Source organism: Talaromyces stipitatus, genomic scaffold (assembly GCF_000003125.1).
Source record: "Talaromyces stipitatus ATCC 10500 scf_1105507295511 genomic scaffold, whole genome shotgun sequence".
In the NCBI taxonomy this organism is placed as follows: Eukaryota; Fungi; Ascomycota; class Eurotiomycetes; order Eurotiales; family Trichocomaceae; genus Talaromyces; species Talaromyces stipitatus.
In genome coordinates, this window is record NW_002990119.1 from 583,048 (window position 1) to 608,888 (window position 25,841).

Consider the following 25,841-nt stretch of genomic DNA (forward strand, 5'->3'; position numbering starts at 1 on the left):
ATCAGGCATTTAACCGTCAAAGGATTAAATAGAGGAAAGAGGTGCATAGAAATTAGGGTTGTGTAGAGGGTAGGATCTAGTTAAACGCTTGTTCTGTGGACATATCAGCAGACAAGGGCAAACGGACAAGGTCGATTCGTATGTTCCTGGTCGCTAGTAATAATACAGAAACAAATGTATCTAAAATTTCATATGTTCACAACTTCGCTATAAAAGTTGTCAGATCTCTCTCTAGTCGAGAAGTATTGAGTAATTCCCTCCTCAGTTCCGATATCTTAGTGGCCCCAACAAGAGCCATATTCTGCTCAATCTCTTCACGCATGATTTCAATCATCCGTCGTGTGCCTGCTTCGCCATATCCGGAGCTCATACTATACAAAAATGGTCGACCCATTCCAACCGCCGTAGCCCCCAATGCAAGAGCTTTGACGACGTCCGTTCCGCGCCGGACGCCCCCATCGATGAATATCTGCATCTTCTTATCTGTGATAATTTGGGGAGCATATTTGTTGATCTCCAAAAGAGTAAGTAAAGGTGCCTGGGCGGTGTCTTGGGATCTACCACCGTGATTCGAGATTACGATGCCGTTGACTTTGTGTTTATGAGCTAGAATGGCGTCTTCGACGGATTGAATACCCTTAATCACAAGAGGTAGGTTTGTGAGTTTTCGGATGTAGGATATCGTATCCCAGTCAAGATAAGGGGAGACTGTGCTGGATAGGGTTTTGGCAACACCTTGCACAGGCTTGCCTTTGCCACCGATCTTGTCGTTTTGTTCGCCGACCTGAAATATCTTGTTAGTCTCGTAATTGAAAACATCATTCCGTAGAAATGAGTTGCATACGTCGACATTTGCTTTAAGCCGCTCGTCCCTTTCTCTCTTTCCAGTAACAGGAGAATCAACAGTCAACCAGATGCCCTTGACACCTGCCTTGACAGCCTTAAGTATAGTAGCATCCGATATCTTCGCGTCTTTGTGCATATACAACTGAAAGAAAATCGGCTGTTGCGGTCCACCAGTTCGTGCCTTCATAATCGACTCGATTGACATACTTGACCGTGTCGCAACTAGTTGTGCAATCCCTTCACGGCCGGCCGCAGCTGCTAGCGTACATTCACCCTGAGGATGTGCAAATTTCGCAATACCCACAGCAGAAATATATATGGGCAACGAAACATCTTGACCCAAGATTTGTGTACGTGTATCGACCCTGCCGACGTTTCGAAGTATGCGCGGCCGAAAGAGAACCTTGCGGTATGCAAGCTCAGCTTCGGCCTTGGAGTACTCATCATCCGCGCCAGCAGTATAGTAAGCCCATGAATTTTCTGCTAAATGGCGTTCGGCCACTTTTTCGAAGTCCCGGACATTGAGCATTGCGCTCAAGGGAGGTGGACTATCGGGATCTTTCTTGCCTTCTTTTTGTGCATTTCTAACTGATTTGTCTGCTAGTTTCGGTCGGTCGAGTTCTGATGGGTCTACTGTTCCTTTGAATGCTGAATCTGGGAGAGATTCTTCTATGAGTTGGGCAGGATGAATGGCGTCGTAGTCTTCTGTGGCATCACGGCCAGCGCACTTGAGGAGTAAACGGGCACCACCTGGATGTTCCTCAAGGAAATCTATCATCGCGTTAGAACCAATTGGGCCAATATCTGCGGAAAGAGGCCAGTTCTACTTACCGGTCACGTCATAGACTTTACCCCGGACAGCAATCCAACATGAATCTTTATTGTTGTGCTGGGCGACCTCCGCGCCGGATATTTGGACACCTTTATTTTGTTGACTCATAATGAGCTATATGATGATAACTGGCTATAGATGTCTTCAATCTTTCACGAAGACAGCAAAATACTGGATCGAAGCAATTTATTCAGAGGTTGAAAGGGAAACAAAGGCTTCCCCCATGGATCTCTTCTCCAACATTTCGTCGCTGACGTGGGGGATATCGTGGGGGTGTCTAAGGGTCTAGAACCGTGTGTAAGGGTTAGGGTTAGGATGATCGTCCTTTTTATCCGTCGATTTCTGAACAATCATACAAAATAGATGGATAAGAATGATACTAGGGCTAAATAAACAAATATTCCTAATGAATAGGTAGTTCCTGTATCATAACAGTCTTTGGAGAGAGCATACTACTGATAGGGTGCTGGAGTATCTCGAGCCTAATTCATCTAACATTTGTGAATCTAGATATTTGGTGAGGTGAGAGCGCTTATGAATATTTCTACATGGCATATCACAGACAGAATTACCAACAAGACAAGATCTAGGGCCATCTCTCACACGAGGTTAAACATTTCATTTGGTTCCGGCCCGAGCCTTGAGCATCTGGCCATATTTTACGTCAATTCTGAATCCTCTTCTGACAATGTACCCCTGAACGTGTGTACGGAGTACATTGCCACTGGAATGATTTTATGGCTAGTGATTTGTCATAATACATGTAACGTAACTAAGTTAACGTTAGTTAGCTTAAATTTAAAGCATCTGACAAAGCGCTTCAGGCGAAGAGAACGCATGATCTAACTTCACCCCTCCATTTCGGTGTCTCCCGAATGGAACCTTAGTGAAACAACTGTAAACACTTTAGTTTTAATCCCAAGACAATGATCGTTCCTGCAATTTGGATTATTCATCATATAATAATTTAATTCGGTTTAAAGCGGCAGGCGTTCTAAATAACTGATCCTGACTAATTAGCTATGTAGACTTGATGATAAAATGGGACTAAAAGTGAAACTTCCTGACTAAAATGGGGTCCAAACCGTACCCCATTATACGGTTTGGGAAACTTTGACTACTTTAACTGTAGCCGGATTTGCAATAGCGTGCCCCAGCTACTCTTGTTAATGTCTAGTGATGAGTCTATTAAAAATGCCGGATATAGGGTAGGGAGCTCTGGGTATGGATCAAATGTTTTAGTTGCATCTGATTGCAAAAGTCTTTGGTATATGTTTCTGGAGATGTCCAGCTCGAGGTTATCAATGTTCGAAAACAGAATTGCCATCGCCTCTTGACAACTGCATCATTTTAGACGGCGATATTGGCGCACAGCCTGATTCATATAATAATGGCCTCCAGATTTCAAGGCTTGGCGATATTGCCTCTATTAGGATTCGCTGCTGCATCCTGTATATCTTCTGGAGATCAAAATACAATTAACAATTTATTCAAGTCCGGAGGTGCAGGCACCGTCGTCCAGATATGTGCTGGTACAACTATTTCCGTCACTGGAACAATCACTTTCACTGCCGATAACCAAGAAATCTCTACTTCTGGCTACCCTACCGATGAAACCAGGGCAATTATTCAGCCTGCCTCCGGAAGCGATGTCAGTATGCTGCTTAGCGGATACGGATACAATGGCCTTCGTGTGAAGAATATTCAATTTGATGGATTGCGTCCTAGTCTTGGGCTTGTCAAAGGTATGATCATAAATAGAAGCTTGCTTCGAAGTTGAATCACAAACTGAACAGGTGCAGATGGAGGTGCAACAATCGAACTCGGCCAGAATAGCAATGGAATTGAGATATCCAACATTGTCTCTAAAAACGCTCGCGCATGGAGCTGCCTGCATTTACTTCAGGGTGGTACAGACACCCCGTGTACCAATGTCACCATTAGCAACAATCAGATCGGTCCATGCGGAAATGAGGGTCTTAACTCTGCTGGTGTCAGCCAGTGGGCGGATGGTATCTCATTCGCATGCCGGGATTCTTTGATTGAAAATAACTATGTATGGCATGATACACCTTACCCAAAGGAGAAGTCATACTGATTCGAGATTACAGGTCACTGGCAGCACCGATGGTGGAATCGTCTTGTTCGGCGCACCTGGCACCACTGTCCAGGGAAATACTATCGTCTCATCAACAACAGATGCCGGATTCGGTGCGATTAATATGGTCGATTACCTTTACGACGGTAGCTATGCGAATGTCTTAGTGACAAACAACACTATTACCGGAGAAAAATTGTTCAATGTCGGAATTGCAATTGGGGCTTATGCTTGGTCCTTTAATGATGACGCCTCTCTTCAAGGACCGGCCACTATCACAAATAACGTCTTCAGCGGTAACATTCCGTTTGCTATTGGTGTCAATGGCTGGACTGGCGGCCTTACAGTAAGATAACATACTAGAAGTTATCCCCACACTACTCTAACTGACGTCTTGGATAGGTTACCGGAAATGACGTCTCCAATGTAAACAGCCCTACATCTGGTTACTCCGATGCGAACTCGTGCGTTGCTCCAACGAGAGATCTGTGGAAACAAAGCGCCCATCTTGCTTACTACCCAACCGGGCTCACGGGCACAAACAATCTTCAAAGTGGCTTTGTCGCAGCAGACGGAAACTCGACCAATTTCATCTGCACGGCGCCATCACTCCCTTCATCTATCAGCTACGGTCTCAATGAACTCAACGTCGGCGTCAATACCGTGCTTGCGAACTTACACAATAGTATTGTAACCCAATACCAGGGTGACGGCAATATCGTCACTTACAACACTTCGACGGGGTCCTATGTCCCCGTTTGGGCTTCTGGACATACCTCGTCAGTGTGCAGCTCGGATCCAAGCGCTTGTAGCTGCGATTTCCAGGGTGATGGGAACTTCGTTACTTATGCTTCTGGGAAACCACAGTTTGTTACTGGTACACAAGGCAAGGGTCAGAAGTTGACGTTTTTGAACCAGAGTCCGTGGATTGAAATTACAGATTCGGCTGGGAATGTGGTATGGGATACTACCGACGCGAACTGACTTAAGTTTTCTATTTATGTTAGGTAGCTACCCTCAAATGAGACTTGATTGTCTTGATTTCAACTTGGGGCGTCAAGTAGATGGCCCTAGTCACCTACATGAATTAGGTGCAATGTCCCGTGTGTGATGCATTCCAATCTACAGGGCAGAAAAGTTGATCTCGGGAGGCTCTAGACCGATCTCTTATTAACTTGACTGCATTTCGAGTGAGGCCGGTGCATAATATGTCTCACGGCATACACTTGTTCTCCACTCGGTTTCTACGCATTATCAAGAGTGTGCCGTAGTAGTGAATATCGTCACAAAGTCTCAGTATACGTCTGGTGGGTCGAGCATCTACAGTACTTCCATGTTGTAGTTCGCGCTATTTCTCCGTCCAATTTCTTGTAGCCAATATGCCAATATGCTCATGAAGTATTCATGCAGTTGCTACATGTAAATAAGATGGGATTGGATAGATGCGTATATCCCGACTTCGAGATGCAAGATGTCCTTCCCGAATTGCGGTTAGTCAAGTCGGAAAATACAGCCTGTGGAGTCGAAAGAGACTTTCCTACCCGACGGAGTTATAGTAGTTCGCTTTATTGTATGCGATTCCTGAGTCAATCATTCCTGAGTACTCGGATTGCCGATTAGACTTATCGCAGGTGGGTATTTAACATATATATTCCCTGGTTTGGCTGGCTGGAGACTGTTGGCTTCGGTAGTTACCGATCCAGCGTTTGAGAGGTTTTATGGGTGACTGATCTTTTAGGATATCAAAAAAGTTAATCTGAAAATTGAATTATTTTGGTTTGACATTGAGCACGCTGTTAAGTATAAGTCAATAACTGGCCTGATAAGTAAGTACATGCATCTCTTTAGATTGACAGCATTGCAAAACAAGGTTAAACGTACGTACTTGACTCCTAGAAACTGCGGTTACACAAGCTAAAGTTACATACCTACAACCTCGACGTGGCTTTCTGTTGTGGGCCATTCTTAAGAATACAGCGTGGAATATGGCTTTTGCTGGGCCTCCTGTAAGGTCGAAAATGCCCAAGAGCGGAGGATCATAGAAGATAGTGGAGATGGGAGTGAGCGACTCAACCTGCATGATGCACTTCTCTCGGCTATATAGCCATTGATTGTTTGGCGCCAGCTGAGGTGCATAGCACTGCTCCTGTCTAGCTAGGTAGTACGTACATAGAAATGGGCTTGAATATCTCTGCACCGTATTAGTGGAGCTTAGCAGCTGGCTAGGTGTAATCAATAAATTCCGCTGGAGGGGGTTTTCGAAACTTTTAACTTTCGCATTGAGAGCAAAATTCCTTTTAAGCCAGATCTGTCATGGATTCGTCTCCTTTTCTTATCACAGAACACGTTGTTGATGGCCAGCACATTCGAGAATATCCTCGGGCGACCAGGGCGGGAGACGATGCCTTGAAACTTGCAGTTAAGAGATATATTCCAAAGTCGAATCCAAATCCTCGGTCAGGAGACGTCACGATCATCGGAGCTCATGGGAGTGGATTTCCTAAAGTCAGTCGGAAACCTGAGTGTGGAAGAATAATCGGCAGAATGACAAAGATACTGCGCGAGAAATGAAGCACATATTGCTAACTATTATACTTGATGATAGGAACTTTACGAGCCGATTTGGGAAGAAATTTATTCCAGACTAGATACCCAGGGTATTCGGATCCGTTCGATATGGATAGCTGATACTGCAAGCCAATCCGCGAGTGCGATACTCAATGAAGAGAATCTTGGAAATGATCGTACGTTGCCGTAAACCCCCTCCAACCGAAAATGGAACCCACTAACTGGTGTGTGATAGCTTCGTGGTTCGATCATGCTCGAGACCTTCTATACTTGATCAACCACTTCAGAGCAGATATGCCGAGACCGCTTGTGGGAATCGGACATAGTCTTGGGGCTGGACAACTGTAAGTCATCTGTCGATAGATTGAACGAGACATTTTCAGAGGCAGATGATGACTGACGAGGCCGCTGCAGAACTCTTTTGTCTTTAATGCATTCTCGTCTTTTCACTTCTCTTATCATCATGGAACCCGTGATTGTGAGCAGTCATCTTGCTGGAAAGGGGCCAATATTTGTCTCACTGTCACTCAAGCGACGAGATGTATGGTCGTCCCGCTCTGAGGCAGCAAAATATTTCAAAAAGTCCTATAAGAAGTGGGATCCGAGAGTTCTTGAGCGCTGGTTAGATTACGGTCTTCGAGAATTGCGCTCAGGGGATGAATCCTTCAAAGAAGCTGGGGCTGCAGTCACTCTCGCCACATCCAGACATCAAGAGGTGAATATGTACCTGCGACCAAACTTCCAGAATAAGAAACCGCTCAACGCGAATAGAGACCCTGGTACACAGCAATCCCATGATGCGGTTTTCTACGCAGATATTATCGGTCCTCCAGATGCAACCCACCCCTTTTATCGGTCTGAAACTGTTATTCTCTGGTCATTGCTAAAACATGTTCGGCCATCCGTTCTGTATCTGTACGGAGAAACCAGTCCAGTGTCAACTCCAGATCTCCGAGCAGAAAAAGTGGAACGGACTGGGAGCGGGATTGGAGGCAGCGGTGGCTATAAGAGCAATAGGGTTAAAGAGGTCACGTTTCCTGGAGCAGGCCACCATCTTCCATTTGAGGCTGTATCCGGCGTATCTGATGCGACATCCACATGGTTGAAGCAGGAGATAACAAGATGGAAGGTGGAAGAAGAGAGAATTAATGAGGGATGGCTGGATCTTGGACGTGAAGCAAGGACTTCTGTGTCCGATGATTGGTTGGTGCATTTAAAGACGTATTTTGAAAAGGCCAGGCAGGAGTCAAGCTCGAAACTATAATCAAATGCTAATATTCTCGTAGAAATAATGTGCAATTACACCTTTATATAGAAAATATAGACAGAGAAACTCATATTTGCGAGAATTGAGGTTGCCGTTAAAGACCTTTCGAATTGTGTAGTAGCACTTTCCTTGCCAATACGATCCCGAGACATCACTGTTGGGCGGTCCGGTCCCATTATTTCAATGTTGGTATATGTGTTTAGGTCGCACAGTAAGCGCCTTGTTTGATGCATGATCCCAAGGGCTGTCTAGGGCAATTAGATTACTGGGGGGAAATCCACAATGCGCGGCCACACCTGGTAGGAGAAGACATTCAAATATCAAGGTCACTGCATAGTATGATTTTGGAAGATTGAACCGAAAGGGTTGAATCAGTTTAACTGCCATCGCCTTTACAAGCACAACGCAAATCTGTCACAAAATATTTACCAGTCATATCATGAGTAGCGCGTCCCTCAACATCAATGACACTCTTCATGATTTTAGCAATTCCAAAAGCCTATTTAAGGATTCTCCCATTAGAACGAAAGAATCGCCCAAGAACCTGCACTACCACCTGACGCAAATGGTATGGCAGGATTTTCTCACAGTCTATTGGAAAGCCCTCGGCATTCGCTGCTTCGTCTAATAATGGATTCGCCTTATCAACAATCTCCTTGAGCACTTTATGACATACCCTATGGAGGGTCTTATAATCAAAAGACAGAGCGACTTCTGCGTCAACGGCCAAAGCCAGCTTCCATAATATCTCTTCCCTCGACTCCTGCTCGGTTCTTTCTCAAGACTGCTTTGGCTTCTTGTCCTCTTTCCAGCCGTGTTGGGGACAAGAATACTTCGGAATACCGTTGAACCAACGTATCTTACTATCCTTGATTAATGCTTCGATGTCTATTTCCTGAAGACCAATGGTTTCGGCCGCGATAAACGAATCATGCGCCTGAATTGGACAACTTCCCATAAATAGAGTTCCTCTTCATATCCCTCTCTCCACAGCTCAAAAATGGCGGTCTCTTCCACATTTGTGGTTGTGCTTCCTTTTTGGGTGCCTGAATCGGTACCTCTTAGCCACCTACGAACAGTACATGCACCGCCAGAACTCATGGATTCAATTTCATTTCCTAGCATCAGAATGAGCAGTCTAAGAGTCGACTCCGCTTGAAAAGTAAAGCTCGTGCAGAAGCCAGACGGCTCCAAAGCAATATCCTGTCCGGGCTCGATGATTTTGAGCCAATGGCTCTCTTCCTTGTCTAGAATCCAAGGTAAAGGTACCATCTTATTTTGCTTCCGCCCTCACCCGAGCATTACAGGGACTTCTATTGTGCGACGAAGAGTACAAGTATTTTCAAGATTCACGCCCTACTCCCAGCACAGGTCGCAGCCACGAATACTTTGTTCATGTTCTGCAGCGGGTCCGCGAAATCCTCAAACCGCGCATGACAGAAGATACAAGCTCCAGTTTAATAACATTGCCATTACTGATATGACACATGGGTCTGGGGTTGGGTTTGCCAACCGCTTCGAACAGTTGTACGTATCAGAACTATCGGAGACATTCCCGGAAGGGAACTCGTTTGAGGCATCTTGACTCAATATTCCTTGCCAATTTAAAATTAGTAGGTATACAAGTAACAATCGACCCTCCGCCATGCAAGAATGTTGATTTGGTTAGGTGGTGCTATAAAAGCTAGAGTCGAGTAGTGGGTTATACCCTATAGTTAAAAGTTGGGGATAGGGTCAGAGATGTTAGAATGATGGATTAGTAAACTAATTGAAAAATAAAAGAAGAGTATAAGCATCCGCTAGCTAGCACTATGCCCTATCTGCCGTGTTGATTATGACTTCTATCGTTAAACGCTGACTTTTGTCGGTAAACGCCTTATCCCATGTCCCGTAAGGCGTTTTTCGACAAAAGTCCAAACCCTAAGTAAACAAACTTAGCCCTTCGGGTCAATATAGATCCTCCTGGAGGATGATTCGCTAGAGCATAAAAATGGGAAATGTTACTTAGTAAATCTTATTGTGATTGGTTAATCTGTTTTGACATTGATGACACTAGAACTACTAGATAGATTAGCTTGCTTGTAAGAATCTAGATTACCTAGATACTTGTATGTCAGCTTGCATATAATATGGAAGAATCTGGATTATTTGTATATGAGTAGGTTCAAGGAAACATTGAATTTATGCGATCACTCGTATCCAGCTACGTATGTGAGATAGCTTATGAGAATCTTATATCTATTATGGAATATATATGACGTTACTATCAGTTGGACCATTGCCGTAGACCATGAAGCATAGAATTATGTAGTAAGGATATTCCAATTAAGCCAATTAGTCCGGTAGTATGGTATAGTCTTGATATTACGACTATCCCCCCGAAAAGGGGATTGGAAATGCCTAGAAGCAGGTATTCTCATCCTTTACCTAGTAGGCACTCAGATCAAACTGCTATAAAGGGTAAGGGCGTTGCTAGACGGAAACGGGAGCTTGGAATCACAGCTCTCGTGTGTAGATGGTAACACGCAGTTACCAGACGCTGCTAGGTTCTGCGTGGGTGTAATATGGAAAAAGAGAAGGTATATTGAATCTTTGCCTTGGAAGTCTATATTCCTGCGTACGTATTCTTAATCGATTCCAAATTAAGTGCCCTACTTACCCGAGTCACTATCAAGATCCTTCTTTCCAATCGCAAGAGAAGAGATCAACATCAAGCCCCCTATAGCGGTATAGAAAATCCACATAACTCTGAAGCCACCAACTATACCGTCAATAATTCCCTTATCATTATCATTAGGATTCAAGCTGGCCCTATCCTTGAGATACGATGCTGCATCGTCACTCAATCCATGCTGCAATATTACTCCACCCACAACCAGCGACACCGCCATTGATAAATTCCTCAAAAAAATAAAAGCTGCAATTGCCGCCGCAAGGAGATCTTCTTTCCCTACAAGGTGGCTTTGAAATGCGATCATGGGTGCCTGAAACAGTGGCCCGGCTCCAAACCCTGCGATGATTTGATAGGCAACTATCTTTGATACGGCACGGTATGGTCCGAAGTCAATGAATAGCCCTGTCCCTAGGACCGTCATGCTTCCCGCAATCCAAATGATGGGTCGATATGCCCCCGTGCGTTTGACAATTAGACCGCTGATGAGAGTCATTGCAGATAATGGTAGCACGAGGGCAAGTGTGTATAACCCCGACTCGATCGGACTAACTCCAAGGACTGTCTGGAAATATAGGGGATTGAAGTAGTCGTAGGCGATGAAAATGAAGCTGTGGAAGAAGGCCGTTGAAAGACATGCTAATATAGATCTATCTCTGAGGACTCGAATAGGGAAGATTGGGTTATTTGCATGAAATGCTTCATATAAGCCGAAGATGGCAAGAATAACAATTCCGCCGATGAGTAGGCCGAGGGTATATGCAGAATCCCATGTATGCTGTTTGCTAGCACCAATTTCTAGTCCGTAGAGAAAACATATTGTGCCTCCCACGATCAGAATAGATCCGGCCCAGTCAAACGAGAAAAAGGGATTCTGCCATGACTGTCTTTTCGTTGGGAGGTTTAGGGCGAGGAAAAGGAAGACTAGCGAAACTCCATCGAAAGGAAGGTTGATATAGACTATTTTATTCATAAGTCCGATGAATCAGTTTCACGAGAAGTGGCCAAACTTACAACACCACCTCCAGCCAATTGTCTGTGTAAACACACCTCCCAGCATCGGCCCAACACCACTAGATATTGCCCATACAATTCCAGTCAAAGCGTAATACTTTGCCCTTTCTCTCAAGGAAAACAAATCACCAATCACAATGGTCACAACTACCGATATACCACCACTGCCCAAGCCTTGCGCAACTCGGCCTCCTATCAGCATCGCCGGCGAGACGCTCAGAGCACATATCAAGCTGCCTATCAGGAAGGTCACATTTGTTACCATCAGAACTCCCTTTCGGCCACAAATATCTGATAATCTGGCCCATAATGGCGTTGATGTAGTGCTGGCTAGAGTATACGCACTGCCTACCCAGGTGTACTCGGATGTAGTAGCATTGAGATGTGAGGCGATGGTAGGCAAGGCGGTTGCGACAACAGTGACATTAATAGCAGACAGGAATAGAGTAAGAAATAGAGATATTATCACAAGGTATAATCTGACTCCGATGGGTCTTGCGACTTCCGGTATGGCAACATCTTCATCGATCGCTTCATCCACACTCGCTGATCGATGTTTCACGTCCGTCATTGTTTTTAGGCTCTTACAGAAGACGCGGTAAGGATTATATAAATAAAGCAAAAGCTCTCAAAGACTATTGCACAAAGTAACGCGAGCAAAGTCCGCGCGAAACAACTACCATTTTAGGAAGGGGAATGGATTCGGGTCCAATCGGAGCTGCTGCTCGGCCCCATTATTTCGACGTAGTTAGGGCTAGGGTGCTTGTCTGCAATGCCTTGGTGTCTGCAAGCCAAGAATAACTGGTAGAAAGTTTCCGGATAACGGTTCTGACATAGCGGGAATATTCCTGCATTCAGTTGAGTGTATGTAAAGAACTAGCTCCAACATCTAGCAATTGGATGGAGCCGCTCTTGGACCTGCTAAGTTCTAACTATCTAATACTGGTCACTCTAGTCCAGCCTGTGAGCGTCAAAGCTCTCTTGGAGAGATGATGTATAGAAAAATAGACAAATTTAGTAAAATCTTACAAATCAAGTGCAAGTATCAGACACTCCTTCCGGTTGCGAGTCAAAATAAAGCATCCACTCCCACAAATCTTCAACATTGTATCCATCAAAGGGAAATTGGCTGTCTCCCTGTAGCGATGACTCCTGCAGCCAGTCATAACCTTGGACACTCGGTGGAAGATGGCCATGCTGACTGTTGACAGTTTCTTTCGTATGGTCATATTGAGATAGTATAGGTGCATCGTTTGGAATATGTTCATACGTCGGTTGTGCTACTGTATGTGCGGCATTTCCTTCATCAGTATCGTGCCGTCTACTGTCGGAATAGGGTATGTGATTTGCGCTATTAGAACCAGAGGATTGTTGACTCAAGTCAGTAAAATGGGTGTTTTGTATAGATGCGACCCGCGACTTTTTGGTGTAGTGTGATGGATCTGATAAAATATGCCCAGTTGTTGTACGATTTTGGGGCGCATTCGGTATTTTGCTGGCTCTCTGAGAGTTAATATATCCACTGACACGCTCGTATATTGTTGACAAGCCTAGTCAGGGTCAGTCTCATCCGACGGGAGCACAACTCAAGTATGATTACCTTGGATGAAACGACTATCTTGACCACATTCAATCCATTTTTCACTGCAGATTTCTAGGCATGTTTTCAGGAGCTAAATCAGATCAGCACAAATAAATCTATGCCTGAAAGCCAGGAGTGTTGACTAATCTCACCGGTAGATCTGTGGATTGCATCCTGCTATCTGGATGCTTTATTTGATAGATAGCCAACACAATACACGCCAGCAATGGAACGCCGATTGGTATCAATCTTGTATCTGTCTTTTGGTCCGAAAGCTCAATACTCAACTTCGCAATGGCTCTTGCACTATTAATACAAATCGACTCTCCGCCGAGAATGCGAAACCGTGACGAGTCATCAGGACCTTCCTTCTCAACTTCAGCCTCAAAGTTTGCATTGGGTGCAATGAGTGCTGCTCGATGGAGCGTTATCATTGCCTCGTGGTACATCATAGATAATAATGCAGCAAGATGTAAGACACCCTTTGGACAGAAAATGTCATTTCCCGGCCGCGTTTGAGGAGGTATACTGTTGACCCAGTCTAAGAGGCACTTATCAAGTCGAGCCGTGTCTAGTAGAATCTCGCGTGCCCTGCGTTTCCGTAATGTATGGCCGTATATATGTTGAGAGATTTCATGCTGATACACTGCCAGCCCTAACTGCCACCGAAGAAGTTGCCCATCGTCATGTTCGTGAAGGTGTGGCGGTAGGATATCGTCACATGCAAATGAATAAGGGATTGAGGTTGGCCGTCCTGATTCCAGCTCCATGCACTTTTCCAGGATGCAACATACTGCCCAGATCCGGCCTTCGTGTATATACTTCGGTATGAGATGCATATCACTGGAACGAGGAGCACTATAGGCTGCTCTTCGATGAATGCCTATGGTGTGCGCGATACGAATAGCCATTCCCAAGGTTTGCCATCCCAGACCTTCTTGGTTTCGTCCACGATAGGCAATAGTGTACATGAGCAGCGCCTGTACTGCGGGAAGATAGGGCACAAATGTCACGTGGCTGAGAAGAGTTGCAGCTGCATGGAGGTATCGCGTCCCATCGGCAGTGATACTACGAGATTGTTCATCTGCGCCCATACTAATACCCAGATAAATGATTGCAAGCCATGGTATTTGATCCCTTAGCATCGATTTGAGCTCCTCTTTCCATTCTACCAACTGGTTGACAACCCCTTGGAAGTGTTCAACGTCAAATAGCGGGTACAACGGATGAATACGATCAAAAAAAGTCGAAATATATGCACGAAGGCGAGAAGAAACTGGTAATGGTGGCAATGAGACTTCCAACGGAATGTCAAACTCTTCTGCATATCTCATTCCATATTTGAACATATCGGAGATGGGTTTCCGGTGCACTGACTTGAGGTAGACGTCCAATGATTTTGCCAAACATTGCGAACTGCTGCCACCGACTATCTTAGTGCGATTCAACTCCGGGTCGGTGTTTGAGCTGACGTGAAATGGTTGATGTACGGGAGATTCATGCAGAGGAGTATGGCCAGGCTCGTTATCCCGGGCAAAGGGACATCGATCATTGTGTCCACTGGCCGCTATAGATTGATCCGTCTGTGTACCTGGAGCATTACCTTGTGGAAATAATTGTCGCTGTAGAGAGGGAGTAGGACTGGCGTATACTGCATGTTTGGTTGTGTCGAGTTCCTGTATCTTCTCTGTGACAATCCATTCTCGCACTACAGGTTCACCGGGGCGCCGAGGATCACAAGTAGCACAAATTTCATCGCGAACTCGACAGTTGCGACATCGTGGATAATCTGCATCGCATTTCACTTTTCGCAGTCGGCAATTATTACATGCCATGGACAGGCGTTTCTTCGTGGGGCGAGGATCCATATCGAGCCAAGCATGATTTCACAACTGACTATAAATGTGCTCTAGTCAGTCCGTCATGCCAACATACAATGCAAAGCAAAACGTATATGCCTTTGGTCCCGGAAGATCGGGTGGTGAACGAAGATACTGAACAGGCCGCGGTCAAAGCGACCCCGTGGGGAAGAAGACTGCGGGGAAGACTGCTGGGATCTCATTTTGCCCAATCGCACAATTCGATTTACAAACCCCAAACTGTCCCCGATGTCAAAGAGTGAACAATTGGCTGAAACAAGAAAAATTGCGGAATCAATTCCAGGTTGCATGAAAGAGAGGAATGAGGCACTTGTCAATAAGCATTCGGCAGTCATAGCCGGCAGTTGTCGATCACTTGTGTTCAGATGATAAAAACGGGCATGTCAAATGATCAAAAGTTGATCTGAACGGAAGAAGTCATTTTATTTTTATATATTACCCATTTTATACACGAACTATCATTGAGTACACCGATAATGGAGCTATCCTCTTGACCGGCACCTCTTAGTATCCCGAGAGTGTCATACGATTCAGTTGCTCGGTATCTTACCTAGCCTCCGGGGGACATCGGCGGAGCCCCAGAGGAGCATAAGCCTCAATACAAGGTCCATTTAATGGTCAGCTGTAACAATATCATTGGTGATAGCATGCTACACTTATTCTATGAGACAAGCATTATCTCAACAACAGATATACACTCGTATACGCGATCTCAGGAGACTTATTCTGGTAGGTAGGAAGTCCAGACTCTCTCGACAGTTCATGCTGATTTTCAATGAAAATATCCAGCCGTTGGATCATTTTTTTCATCTCATTGAGTCAGTCAAATTTATCCAGGAGGGACTGGGGACGGAGTGAGGATTGAAGCGGTGTTGTTACGCATTTAAATTGACTTATTACGCTCTGTACATTAACATATCTTGATTTGATCAATGTCGAATACTGACAGCTTCAAGGCCGTATACTGATTTATCATAAACCCAGACAAATTTGTCAACTGAATTACATGTGCCATGTATCCATAGAAAATAATCCGTGATAAGCTAGATACCAAGAAACAATATATCGTCCCAGCTCTCCCATTCACTGCTTAATGAAAGGCAGGATGACCGAGCTGGGATATTCTTTTCCAATATGGATCGTATGCAGACCTTTGTTCAACTCATGCTGCGGCCGAGGTTGGGAAAAGCTCTTGAACTCTGCGATACTTGGATATTGCCCGGAAACCTAGTTTATCGATCAGTATGTTCTCGTCCCAACAATAAGCCGCACGATCATAGGAAAGAAGAACAATACCTGTAAGGAGATAGTCTCTCCCTCTTCAAAATCATAACCCATAGCCCATATTCCGATCTCCAGTTTCACAATCTCCCCAGGCTTTACCTTCTCTTGCTTCATGTGTGGATGGAAGGGGAACTGGGGATGAATGCTCTTAACAGAATCATATACACGATGTGATGCACGCAAAATTCCAGTTGATCCCAGGTGAAGATTTGTACTCATTCTATCCTTCTCGGGTATCTCATCAATAGAGTTGACAGGAGTTGCTTCGATGGGAAAGTTCAAGTGCATGAGCAACTTTCCATTCCGATCTCGTTTACGAAGGATGACAAAGACGGTGAAGTCGTCTTGTTTCTCATTGGAGACATACAGAATAGCCTTAGGGAGACCGATGAGCTGCTTTGCTTTGTCGAAAGTGTAAGAGAATTCCGCAATAGACTCCCGTTGTTCTGAGTTATACGAAACAGTTCCGACGCTGGTGTTAGATGGGGCTTCTGTTCGTAAGAGACCATCTTTGGCGAGAAAGAGTTCCCGATACTCAGTGTTAGGAGCCGGGAAATCCTCGAGAATGATGTCGTCGATAGCTGGACGATCGCCGAATCGAAGTGCTGACCAGCGTACTTTTGGGGTCTTCTCCCAGCCATTGTCCTTATTTCCTCGCAAGTAGCGATCAAAGAACAGGAATAGCTCCTTTTCCGACTGAGGCTCACTGTATAGCTCATACCATTCCTGTTTACTTCCCCAGCGAATCCACTTCTTTGAATGCGGTATTTCTAACCATGCACGAACACTGCCCATTGTGTGAATGGCGGATACGTCACTTCCTCTGATGTAAACAGGGCACTGGATCTTTGTCATATCGGCTCGTTTATCCTCCCAGAATGCATTCGAAACATTCGAGCGGCGGTACATTTCTTCAAAATCTTCCAACCCTGAGTTGGTCGGTCCGCGTACAATGGCATTGGCTATGAGATCAAAATTGCTCATGAAGAACCAACCACCACGGCAGAATTGTTCTCGGTAAATATCTCCAGATCCTTCCCAGGGAGCAATGGCTTTCAGCGAAGGTGGCTGCTGAGATGCGATGAGCCATTGCGAAATGGCCAATGCCGAATTACCAGCCATTCCGACGTGACCATTGCACCAGTCCATTTTCGCTATTGCTTCGACCACGTCGTATCCATCTTCTGCATCCTGAGTTCCCATGACACTAATCAAGCCATCACTATGTCCTGCGCCGCGTGTGTCGACGCTAATGATTGCATACCCCCGTGGACACCAAGTTTGCGGATCAAGACCCTCGAACTTCTCAATGCCACTAAGATCTTCACGGGGAACGCAGCACTTCCAGACAGTCATGGGAAGCATCTCCAAAGAACTGTATTTCTTTCCATAGAATGACCAACTGAGGACCGCGGGAACCTTCTCCGTTGTGTTCGCTGGACGATATACGTCAATATACAGCCTAGCACCGTCGCGTACCACGATTTCAACATCGTGCTCAACGAGAATGTCGCTTTTGAGAGGCTTTGCATTGAAACCATTCCATCCCTTAGGTAGAACTTCCTTTTGGCCAGGTTGGAAGCCCGCGTAGCCGTTTTCACCGAGGGCCGGTTGCTTGATACGCTTGTATGCGATTTGGAGAGGAGGGGGAGGCATGATGGATTGTGTAGCTTTGTGAAGGGTCTGATAAGAATTAAGATTGGAATACTAACTGACGTAATAACTCAGGTGAAGCAAAATAATAATATTACTTTGGACTGCCAACCGAAGTTATAGAGCAACAATATTGGAATCCTTCAGGCTCGTCGCACATGCCCCGAACTATACTTCTCATTTCCAGTCTCCTTTTGATTATGAGAAAACTGCACGACCCATTTCTCCATGCTAGCCGAGTATCAGTCGGTGAAGACGTGGAGGAGAATGCGGGGATGTTGGAATAGCTCAAAGTACGAATGAGCCCCGAGCCTTATCTTAGGGCACGCCAAGGCCCCGAAATTGAGCCCCGAGAGTTTATTTTGGGGGAAGCTCTCGGGCGTTAGTCCTCCGAGGGCTCGGCCGCTAATAAAATATCAAGTATCGCCGAAACCCATTTCTCAATCAATAAGCGGGGGAGCGTTGTTGTTTTGATATCCATTAGTTATTTACTTCTAGTATTCAAGTTTCCTTTCGTCTGATGAGCCTACAAGTCTTCTTCGCTTTTGAAAAACTCTCAAACCACACATTTCAAGTACTTATCAAAATGTCCCTCAAGGAAACTGAGATTCAGGCAAAGGCCGCTTTGCAGAAATCCTTGCGCGAATCCGAAGATCTCGTCCACTTCGAGCCTCGAGTCTACGGAGATTGGCGCGATGAATTTCACGAAAATGGTTGTGTCGTGATCAAGAATGTCATCAGCCCTGAAAAGGCCAAGTATTACTGCAACAAGCAGATTGAATGGCTTTATAAGTTTGACTTGGGATTTGATCAAAAGGATGAGAGGACATGGACAGCTGAGCACTTGCCAGTCAACTTCAAGGGAGGGTGAGTTATTGCCCTAGAAAGAATCACCGGTGAATCAACACCATTAAACTTTCCTAGAATGTACTACGCATACGCGGCACCGCACGAAAAGATGGCATGGGAAGCCCGCATGGAGCCTGCTGTTATCGAGATATTCGAGAAATTATGGGAGACAAAGGAACTGATTTCATCGTTCGATGGCCTGAATATCTCCTTACCCCGACGAAAAGATCTTACATGGACTCCCTGGCCACACTGTGACCAAAACCAAGCTCGCAAGGGAATGCAAGCTGTGCAAGGACTATTGAACTTTGCGCCAAATGGCCCCAAGGACGGAGGTCTGGTCTTGATGAAAGGTTCTGCCAAATTATTCGATGAATACTTTTCCCAGGATCGAGAGTCATATCTACATGAAGACGCTCCTCCACCGGAGCTGAAGTACCAGGACCTCTTCCTGTTCCATAAGGATGACCTCAAATGGTTTGAGGAGCGTGGTTGCGAACTAGTCAAGATCAACATGGATCCTGGCGATTTTGTTCTGTGGGACTCTCGCACCATTCATTACGCCGAGTTACCTCAAGGTGATCAGATACGACACGTTCAGTACATTTGCATGACACCTCGACGATTCGCAACCGAAGAAGCATTGGAATTGAAAAAGCAATGTTTTGAAAACTGGCTCGGTACAACACACTGGCCACATTGGTATGTTGATGGCCCTTTTATACCTAGGTATAAACCAGAGCAATAGCTAATTTGGATTATAGTAATATTCGGCCGTCAGCTGAGAAACCTATGAGAAACGGCAAAGTGTGCCCTAAGTATCGTACAGAGCCATTTGAAAAGCCTGAGATTACGGACCGTTTGCTGCAGTTGGCTGGAGTGGATGCGTATGCCTGAGATCAAACACATGGGAAAGCCCAAGTATCCACTGTATCTATCTTAGCTGAGAATAAATCAAGAACGATTACTTTCGTGTCTTCGTGGCTTATTTTTGTCTATTCTCTCAAAATATTTGTATTGTTCTGGGGCGCAGACTGTGCATGCTGCGAATATTCTCCTCGAGATAGAGCGAGCTTGATTGTAACATTACCAACACTCTGGTTACTTACTTAATGCACAGGACTTTTGGTGATGATCTAACTACATCGACTACGTAGTTATTCAAAAGGAATCCGTTATTGGATCGGGCTCACCGGGAGTACTTCCCCAACATCAAAAAATGTATGACTTCTGCCCTGTGGGGTTCGCTCTGCTCAGATTTGAATACTGCGGGGGAACGCTTCACAAAATTCTCGGGGCTTGCTTACTAGCCACCGAATAATCCTCCGGACAGTGGTCGGAGCCAACCCATGGTTCAGCAGCCCCGTAACGCTCGGGCTTTCCTCCATGACTTTGTTCCCATTACCCCAGGTCTATTTCCCTCCCGTCGTGGAGAAGCTTTCGGGACCATTTTGTGTGCAATGGATATTTATGACTGCGTACATGAGGCGCGCCGACGCTTTACAGAGTTGTCCACCATGGAGATTTAACTATATCAGAGCTATTAACATATATAGAGCTAGTCTTTGACCTCTTCATGTTGATATAGTGGTGTCAAGACTCCAAGACTATATCAGTATTGGCGGGAAACTATCAAGTTTCTCGCAGCCGTCCTTATATTGATACAATTTCACTTGCACTTGACCCAGATCAGAGTCAAATATGGCAGACACCAAGCGAACTTCTGACAAACTGTCTTCACTCCATGTTGAGGAAGCAGACCCCTCCATGGGCACCGAGGTGGAGGTAGCTCAGGTGCATACGATGGGTACAGTGAAGTTGACTGAAGGGGAACTTGTCTATATTCCGACACCGACAGCAGATCCTCAAGGTTAGTATAACCTTGCCTATTCTGATATGTGAAATGGCATGCTCAATGCGCTTGCAGATCCATTGAACCTACCCATGTGGCAGAAATGTGTCATTCTTGCTGTCATCTCTGTTTGTGGGTCATCCCGGATCTCCTGTCTGAACAATTACTAATTTCTGCCAGTCTCAACGCTCGGTCTGTCTCTTGTTTCCGGATTTGGTGGCCTTTTGGGCTTCTACATCCCTCAGTATGCTGCAGCTGGTAAAGACTACAACGATATAACCATGTTGATGACTTACCCATCACTTTTTATGTATGTTGTGAAAGCCTATAGGTGTTAGCCTGGTATCTGATTATGACAGGGGAATTGGTAACATCGTCGGCATGCCGCTTGCGATCGGAGTAGGCAGACGCATCGTATTCCTTGGCTCAACAGTTATCCTAGTGATTTCTGCAGCTCTTTGCGCTGTTGCCAAAACCTATGAATGGCAACTCGCATGCCGAATGGTTCTCGGACTTGCAGCAGGACAAAGCGAGTCGGTCGTGCCTATGGTTTCTCAGGAGATATTCTTTTTGCACGAACGCAGTACAGCAATTACCGTCCAGTTAGCGTTCCAAGCCATCTTGACATGCATCTGGGTGCTTTTCGCTAGTCCTATTGCCGGCGCCATCACACCGCAGTGGTGGTATGGTTTAGGTGCTATACTGAGTGGTATCCAGCTTATTATAACATTCTTCTTCTTGCCTGAAACCAAGTATGACCGGCCATTGTCATCATATCAGGAGGGAAGTTCTTCTTCCACAGATGACTCCACAACGGATAATCTTGAGGGAGCATCCGTTAAAAGGGAGGTACAAGTTTGCATGAATCGGCCTCCATTGGATTATGTCAACTATTCTCCACGCACGTGGAGGTCGGACCTGCGCTTATGGAAAGGAACCCCTGATTGGGCTGCAACTTGGATTGTCCTCAAGGTAATCGCCCCAATTTCCGGGCTATAAACATTTATTGACACGACTTCACAGCAAACTGGAGAACTTCTCCTCTTCCCAAACGTCATCTGGGCACTCCTGGTCAATGGTCTTACCCTCGGAACCAACGTGGCCATCGGAACGACTTATGGTGCCATCATCACCGCTCCGCCATATAACTGGCCTAATAAGAGCGCATCATACGCCAACATTGGCCAGATAGCGACTGCTTTAGTGGCACTACCACTCCTAGGACAAGGTTCAGACTGGCTCATCAAGCGCATGGCAAAACGAAATGGCGGCCTACACGAGCCTGAAGTACGCTTGATTCCGTTGATTATCCCTATGATCATCGGAACTTTTACTTCTGTTCTATATGGTCAAGGAGGATCCCATCCGGAAAAGTATCATTGGTTTGTCTACGTGTGGGCCGTCGCAGCATACTATTTTACTTTTGTAGGTGCAAATATCGCTGCTATTACCTACCTGTTGGACAGCTATCCAGCACGCGCAGGCCCATTGTTGGTTATCGTATGTGCTTTTAGAGGCATTATTTCGTTTGGAACGAGTTATGGAACTGCTCCGTTTATTGCTAGCCATGGATACGATGGGGCTTTTGGCACTTTTGGTGCACTGACGGCTGCTTTGGGAGTTCTGGGTATTCCGATTTATATTTGGGGGAAGAAGATTCGTCATGTAACTGGGCGGTTTGCAAGGGATTGACTTGCATATCTTTAGGCATGTGTTATAGTTGGAATATCCCTGGTGTCTAGTGTACACCTTACACGTTTCTCGAATGAGATAAAGTTCGAGAGAGTTTCAACTTCCTACGGATACGTAGGTCGAATCAAGGCATAATCGATATACCTTGTTTACCAATTCTTTAATTTAGGTATTCTTTATCTACATTAAAGAAAGATCCACCGGTATACAGCTTCTCCGGTCTGTAAATCCGTTATATAGCTACCATCTAGTGCGCAGGCATAACTTTTACTCTAGTTGGCAGATATCCATAATTCTTCATTTAACCAGGTCGAACACCACGGTAAGCAATTAATGTAAGATTGAATTTAAACCGCTGTCAAATACTCTACTAATGAAATGATTGAAAGTATAATATCAAGTATGAATCTAAACAGATACCTCCTGTGCCCCAGCCTTCACCTCTCTCCCGATAACACTCACCTCTACGTCTTTCTCCTGGTTCTTTTCCTGTTCTCTAGCCCACTCCAAAGCTCCATTATAATTACAATTATAATCCATAAACTCACTCGGACTCATCTTAATCTTTGCACTTTCTTCCTCCGTAGCTGGCTTAGCAGCTTGTCGACTATACTGCTGGATAGTCGTAGCTCGCTGATACCGGCACGCAAAGATCTTTTCATTGATGGTTTTTATCTGCTCGAAGGAAGGAGCCTTCTTTCCGGCAATAGTGCTAGCAATATCGGCGTAAAATGCACCAACGGCTTCCGCATCTTCAATAGCCTGACTCGCGCCCTGACCCTGAGTTGGTAACATTGCATGTCCCGCGTCACCAACGAGTATAGCTCGTCCTTTCGTCCAAGTTGGTAACGGATCAATATCACGGAGTTGCCAGAGCCCAACTTCACCATCTGCAACCAACGACAAGGGGCTACGCGCCCATTCAGGAAAGTCGGCAAAAGTTTCTCGCATCTTTTTAATATCCCCGTGTGTCGTCCAACTCGTATTTGAGGCATCTTCATTTATTCCTTCGTCTGGAACCATGGCAACGATACTGTATACCGATCCATTTCGGGCCGGGCCCATGATCATTCTTCTGTTGTGGGCCATTATCATGGTCGTATATGAAGCTGTAGGGTCGACTACGTCACAAAATGCCTTGCATTCTGTTAGGAGCTTATAGACAGGGAGAATCATTCTATATGCTGAATGCCCTGTGCGTAAAGCAGGTACTTTTGTCCCCAGGATTGAATCACGAACGACACTCTTGATTCCATCCGCACCAATGATCAGATCGGATTGAAACGTCTGCCCAGATTCTGTATACACAACTCCGTCTTCACAATCACAATGCGTAACACGACTCGAAACATGCAATTGAGCCGGTTCACCTGGCCACTTGTCTGACGTCGCCCGCTCTTTCAGCGCATCATGTAAATCAACACGATGATACAGCATACGCTCCGCACCATATTTCTCCGTTGTCGAAAGCGGAATACGGAACTGCAGCTCTCCATCCAGGCTATAGACTTGAAATCCTTCATCCATCATCGAGCCCTTTTCGTGAAGGAGTCTGGATAGATCCCATGTCCTTTCGACGATTTTGGAGGCGTTCGGTTGGAGGGAGATGGTGGCGCCGATTTCGCGGTTGAAAGAGGATTGTTCAAGGACAATAATTTTGCGGTTTAACGATCGGAGGGCAATAGCCTATTCCTAAGATTAGAATCATCGTAGTCAAGGATACGTAGGGGCAGGGTTTACTGTAGCCAGGCCTGCTATGCCGCCTCCTACGATGATGATTCTAAATGCGCTGGCCATGATGAATTTAGAACGGTCACTGAAGAGTGCAACGATTCGTCTACTACTTTGATTCTCCAGGAAGATGGATGTCGCAATATCTTCATTCCGTGCTATGACACCTGTCTCCTATTCCTCCACCTCCCGAGATCTCTGCTATTATGGAAATTGTTCTCCCGAGGCCTCCACTCCACTTTCCGACTTCATTCACCACGTCCTTGCTCTCGCCCCATGGCCTTAATGCGGGGAAAGCTCCATATAGCTCATTAAAGATGACAAGGCTTAACTATAAGTCTATACTGAAGGCGGAGCTTATCCGAACATCAACTCGGCCGCTAAAGCTCCGATGTGAACCCTAATCAAGCCCCGAGGAGGATGACCGAACCGCCTCCGAACGGCACGTGTACTATGAGACGGATAATGAAGCGATCAAAGACGATGTCTGATGACTGGGATCATACATTCTACGCCTCGAAGAATAGTTAGGACTCGAGCATTTAAACGGAAGTCAAAATTCATCCTTCATCACCAAGCCAAGTGCTACTTCAATCAACCTTGGGAATATCAACAATACAATATGTTCGCTACAGCAACAGAAAGCCAAACAATAACCCTTCAGGGCCAAAATGGGCCGATGGATCTCGATGGGCAGCCGACAAACTACAATGACTTTCGTGATCAGCTCAACCGAGACGGATACGCAGTTATCAAAGGCGCGATTCCGCGTGATCGAGCTGATAAATACGCGGATGCTTTTTGGAGTTATATTGAAGATTTGTCTGCTTCCTCTACATCTCTGCCATTCATGGTCAAGGTCTAATAGTAGATAAGTGGCCTCGGATTCAAACGTGATGATCCTTCTACTGTCAAACGGGACATGTTGCCCGTCATCAATGAAAAGGGGATGATACTCAACTATGGGGTTACCCATGAACAGTGGGTATGGGATATTCGGGGCGAGCCTGGTGTTATCGATGCATTTGCCAAGGTTTATGCAGATGATGATCTGATTGTTTCGTTCGATGTGGTCAATGTTGGATTTGCAAAGTATTCGCCCACGCGAGAGTTCAAACATATTATTTAGACGGAAATGCTGACTGCAGAAAGCCGCGAAGACCTTCCCGCAAACAAACCCTGGCCTCATCAAGACCAAGACCCCTCCAAACCCGGCTTCCGTTGTCTCCAGGGCCTTGTAAATCTGAACCCCTGCGGTCCCAATGACGGCGGCCTTATCGTCTGCAAGGGTGGACATGTCTTGTCAGAACAATTCCATCGGGAAATGGCCGATGAGCCACGTATTCCCGCCTGGACATCTGAATGGTATGGCTTCACCGACAGAGGGATGAAATGGCTATCCGATCACGGCTTGAAGTGGGAAAAAGTATGCGCCGAACCGGGGGATTTGATTGTTTGGGATTCGAGGACGCCGCATTATAATGTTCCGCCGACCATGAAGCAAGATCGGTTGGCGGTTTATACGTGTTATATGCCTGTGAAGGATGTTTCTCAGGAAGATTTGATAAGGAAGAAGGACGCCTTTGAAAGTATGTCCCCTCTCCCCTTGTTTTCTTGTGGATAGACTAACGAGCATAGAACGCCTGGGAACGACCCACTGGCCAAATGCAAGACATGTTGCGCCAAATAATGATGCGATGAGAGATGGGAAGCTGTGTCCCAAGAATCGTACTGGACCTGTGCAGGATCCTGTCTTGAACGAGCGGACGTTTACGCTTACCGGTATTCCTTATATTAAGGAGTCTGCTTAGTCCTTTCACAATCTTGTATTCAAGTTCAAACCTGCGTCTCAATTTTTTTTTCATTAAAGTGAAGTGTAGGTTTTTCCTATCTTCAACACAGCCAACCGGGCCCCTTTCTTAAGCCGCAATAAACCACCCCCTTAACTAAGTCACAATAATGTTTAATCTTGAATAGTATACACTCCCACTAATATTCTAGTAAGGGATTCACAAAACTTGT

At 45.6% G+C, this 25,841-nt stretch overlaps 10 protein-coding genes across 10 annotated transcripts; 5 read left to right on the plus strand and 5 right to left on the minus strand.

The window, feature by feature from the left end:
* Window positions 1–168: 168 nt before the first annotated feature.
* On the minus strand, window positions 169–1,786 carry TSTA_099260 (oxidoreductase, putative; the record flags this gene model as incomplete). Its single annotated transcript, XM_002485867.1, has 3 exons — window positions 169–784; window positions 845–1,617; window positions 1,678–1,786. 3 exons carry the CDS (start codon window positions 1,784–1,786, stop codon window positions 197–199), a joined length of 1,470 nt encoding a protein of 489 aa, XP_002485912.1. The 3' UTR covers window positions 169–196.
* Window positions 1,787–3,068: 1,282 nt separating this feature from the next.
* TSTA_099270 (uncharacterized protein) lies at window positions 3,069–4,760 on the plus strand (the record flags this gene model as incomplete). The annotated part of the gene is made up of 4 exons (XM_002485868.1): window positions 3,069–3,423; window positions 3,481–3,734; window positions 3,790–4,122; window positions 4,179–4,760. The coding sequence occupies 4 exons, from the start codon at window positions 3,069–3,071 to the stop codon at window positions 4,758–4,760; spliced, it is 1,524 nt and encodes a 507-aa protein (XP_002485913.1).
* A 1,329-nt stretch (window positions 4,761–6,089) lies between these two features.
* TSTA_099280 (uncharacterized protein) lies at window positions 6,090–8,239 on the plus strand (the record flags this gene model as incomplete). Its single annotated transcript, XM_002485869.1, has 7 exons — window positions 6,090–6,281; window positions 6,382–6,520; window positions 6,580–6,688; window positions 6,759–7,551; window positions 7,669–7,822; window positions 7,873–7,936; window positions 8,044–8,239. The coding sequence occupies 7 exons, from the start codon at window positions 6,090–6,092 to the stop codon at window positions 8,237–8,239; spliced, it is 1,647 nt and encodes a 548-aa protein (XP_002485914.1).
* Window positions 8,240–10,049: 1,810 nt separating this feature from the next.
* Window positions 10,050–11,867, minus strand: TSTA_099290 (efflux pump antibiotic resistance protein, putative; the record flags this gene model as incomplete). Its single annotated transcript, XM_002485870.1, has 3 exons — window positions 10,050–10,216; window positions 10,271–11,242; window positions 11,297–11,867. The coding sequence occupies 3 exons, from the start codon at window positions 11,865–11,867 to the stop codon at window positions 10,050–10,052; spliced, it is 1,710 nt and encodes a 569-aa protein (XP_002485915.1).
* A 461-nt stretch (window positions 11,868–12,328) lies between these two features.
* On the minus strand, window positions 12,329–14,746 carry TSTA_099300 (uncharacterized protein; the record flags this gene model as incomplete). The annotated part of the gene is made up of 3 exons (XM_002485871.1): window positions 12,329–12,846; window positions 12,897–12,969; window positions 13,031–14,746. 3 exons carry the CDS (start codon window positions 14,744–14,746, stop codon window positions 12,329–12,331), a joined length of 2,307 nt encoding a protein of 768 aa, XP_002485916.1.
* Window positions 14,747–15,841: 1,095 nt separating this feature from the next.
* On the minus strand, window positions 15,842–17,698 carry TSTA_099310 (uncharacterized protein; the record flags this gene model as incomplete). The annotated part of the gene is made up of 2 exons (XM_002485872.1): window positions 15,842–15,985; window positions 16,055–17,698. 2 exons carry the CDS (start codon window positions 17,696–17,698, stop codon window positions 15,842–15,844), a joined length of 1,788 nt encoding a protein of 595 aa, XP_002485917.1.
* A 583-nt stretch (window positions 17,699–18,281) lies between these two features.
* TSTA_099320 (uncharacterized protein) lies at window positions 18,282–19,441 on the plus strand (the record flags this gene model as incomplete). Its single annotated transcript, XM_002485873.1, has 3 exons — window positions 18,282–18,562; window positions 18,620–19,246; window positions 19,309–19,441. 3 exons carry the CDS (start codon window positions 18,282–18,284, stop codon window positions 19,439–19,441), a joined length of 1,041 nt encoding a protein of 346 aa, XP_002485918.1.
* An 804-nt stretch (window positions 19,442–20,245) lies between these two features.
* Window positions 20,246–22,088, plus strand: TSTA_099330 (uncharacterized protein; the record flags this gene model as incomplete). The annotated part of the gene is made up of 5 exons (XM_002485874.1): window positions 20,246–20,414; window positions 20,472–20,528; window positions 20,577–20,706; window positions 20,756–21,368; window positions 21,420–22,088. The coding sequence occupies 5 exons, from the start codon at window positions 20,246–20,248 to the stop codon at window positions 22,086–22,088; spliced, it is 1,638 nt and encodes a 545-aa protein (XP_002485919.1).
* Window positions 22,089–22,496: 408 nt separating this feature from the next.
* TSTA_099340 (monooxygenase, putative) lies at window positions 22,497–23,885 on the minus strand (the record flags this gene model as incomplete). The annotated part of the gene is made up of 2 exons (XM_002485875.1): window positions 22,497–23,774; window positions 23,829–23,885. The coding sequence occupies 2 exons, from the start codon at window positions 23,883–23,885 to the stop codon at window positions 22,497–22,499; spliced, it is 1,335 nt and encodes a 444-aa protein (XP_002485920.1).
* A 556-nt stretch (window positions 23,886–24,441) lies between these two features.
* Window positions 24,442–25,630, plus strand: TSTA_099350 (uncharacterized protein; the record flags this gene model as incomplete). The annotated part of the gene is made up of 4 exons (XM_002485876.1): window positions 24,442–24,641; window positions 24,696–24,911; window positions 24,972–25,408; window positions 25,458–25,630. The coding sequence occupies 4 exons, from the start codon at window positions 24,442–24,444 to the stop codon at window positions 25,628–25,630; spliced, it is 1,026 nt and encodes a 341-aa protein (XP_002485921.1).
* Between the last annotated feature and the right edge of the window lie 211 nt (window positions 25,631–25,841).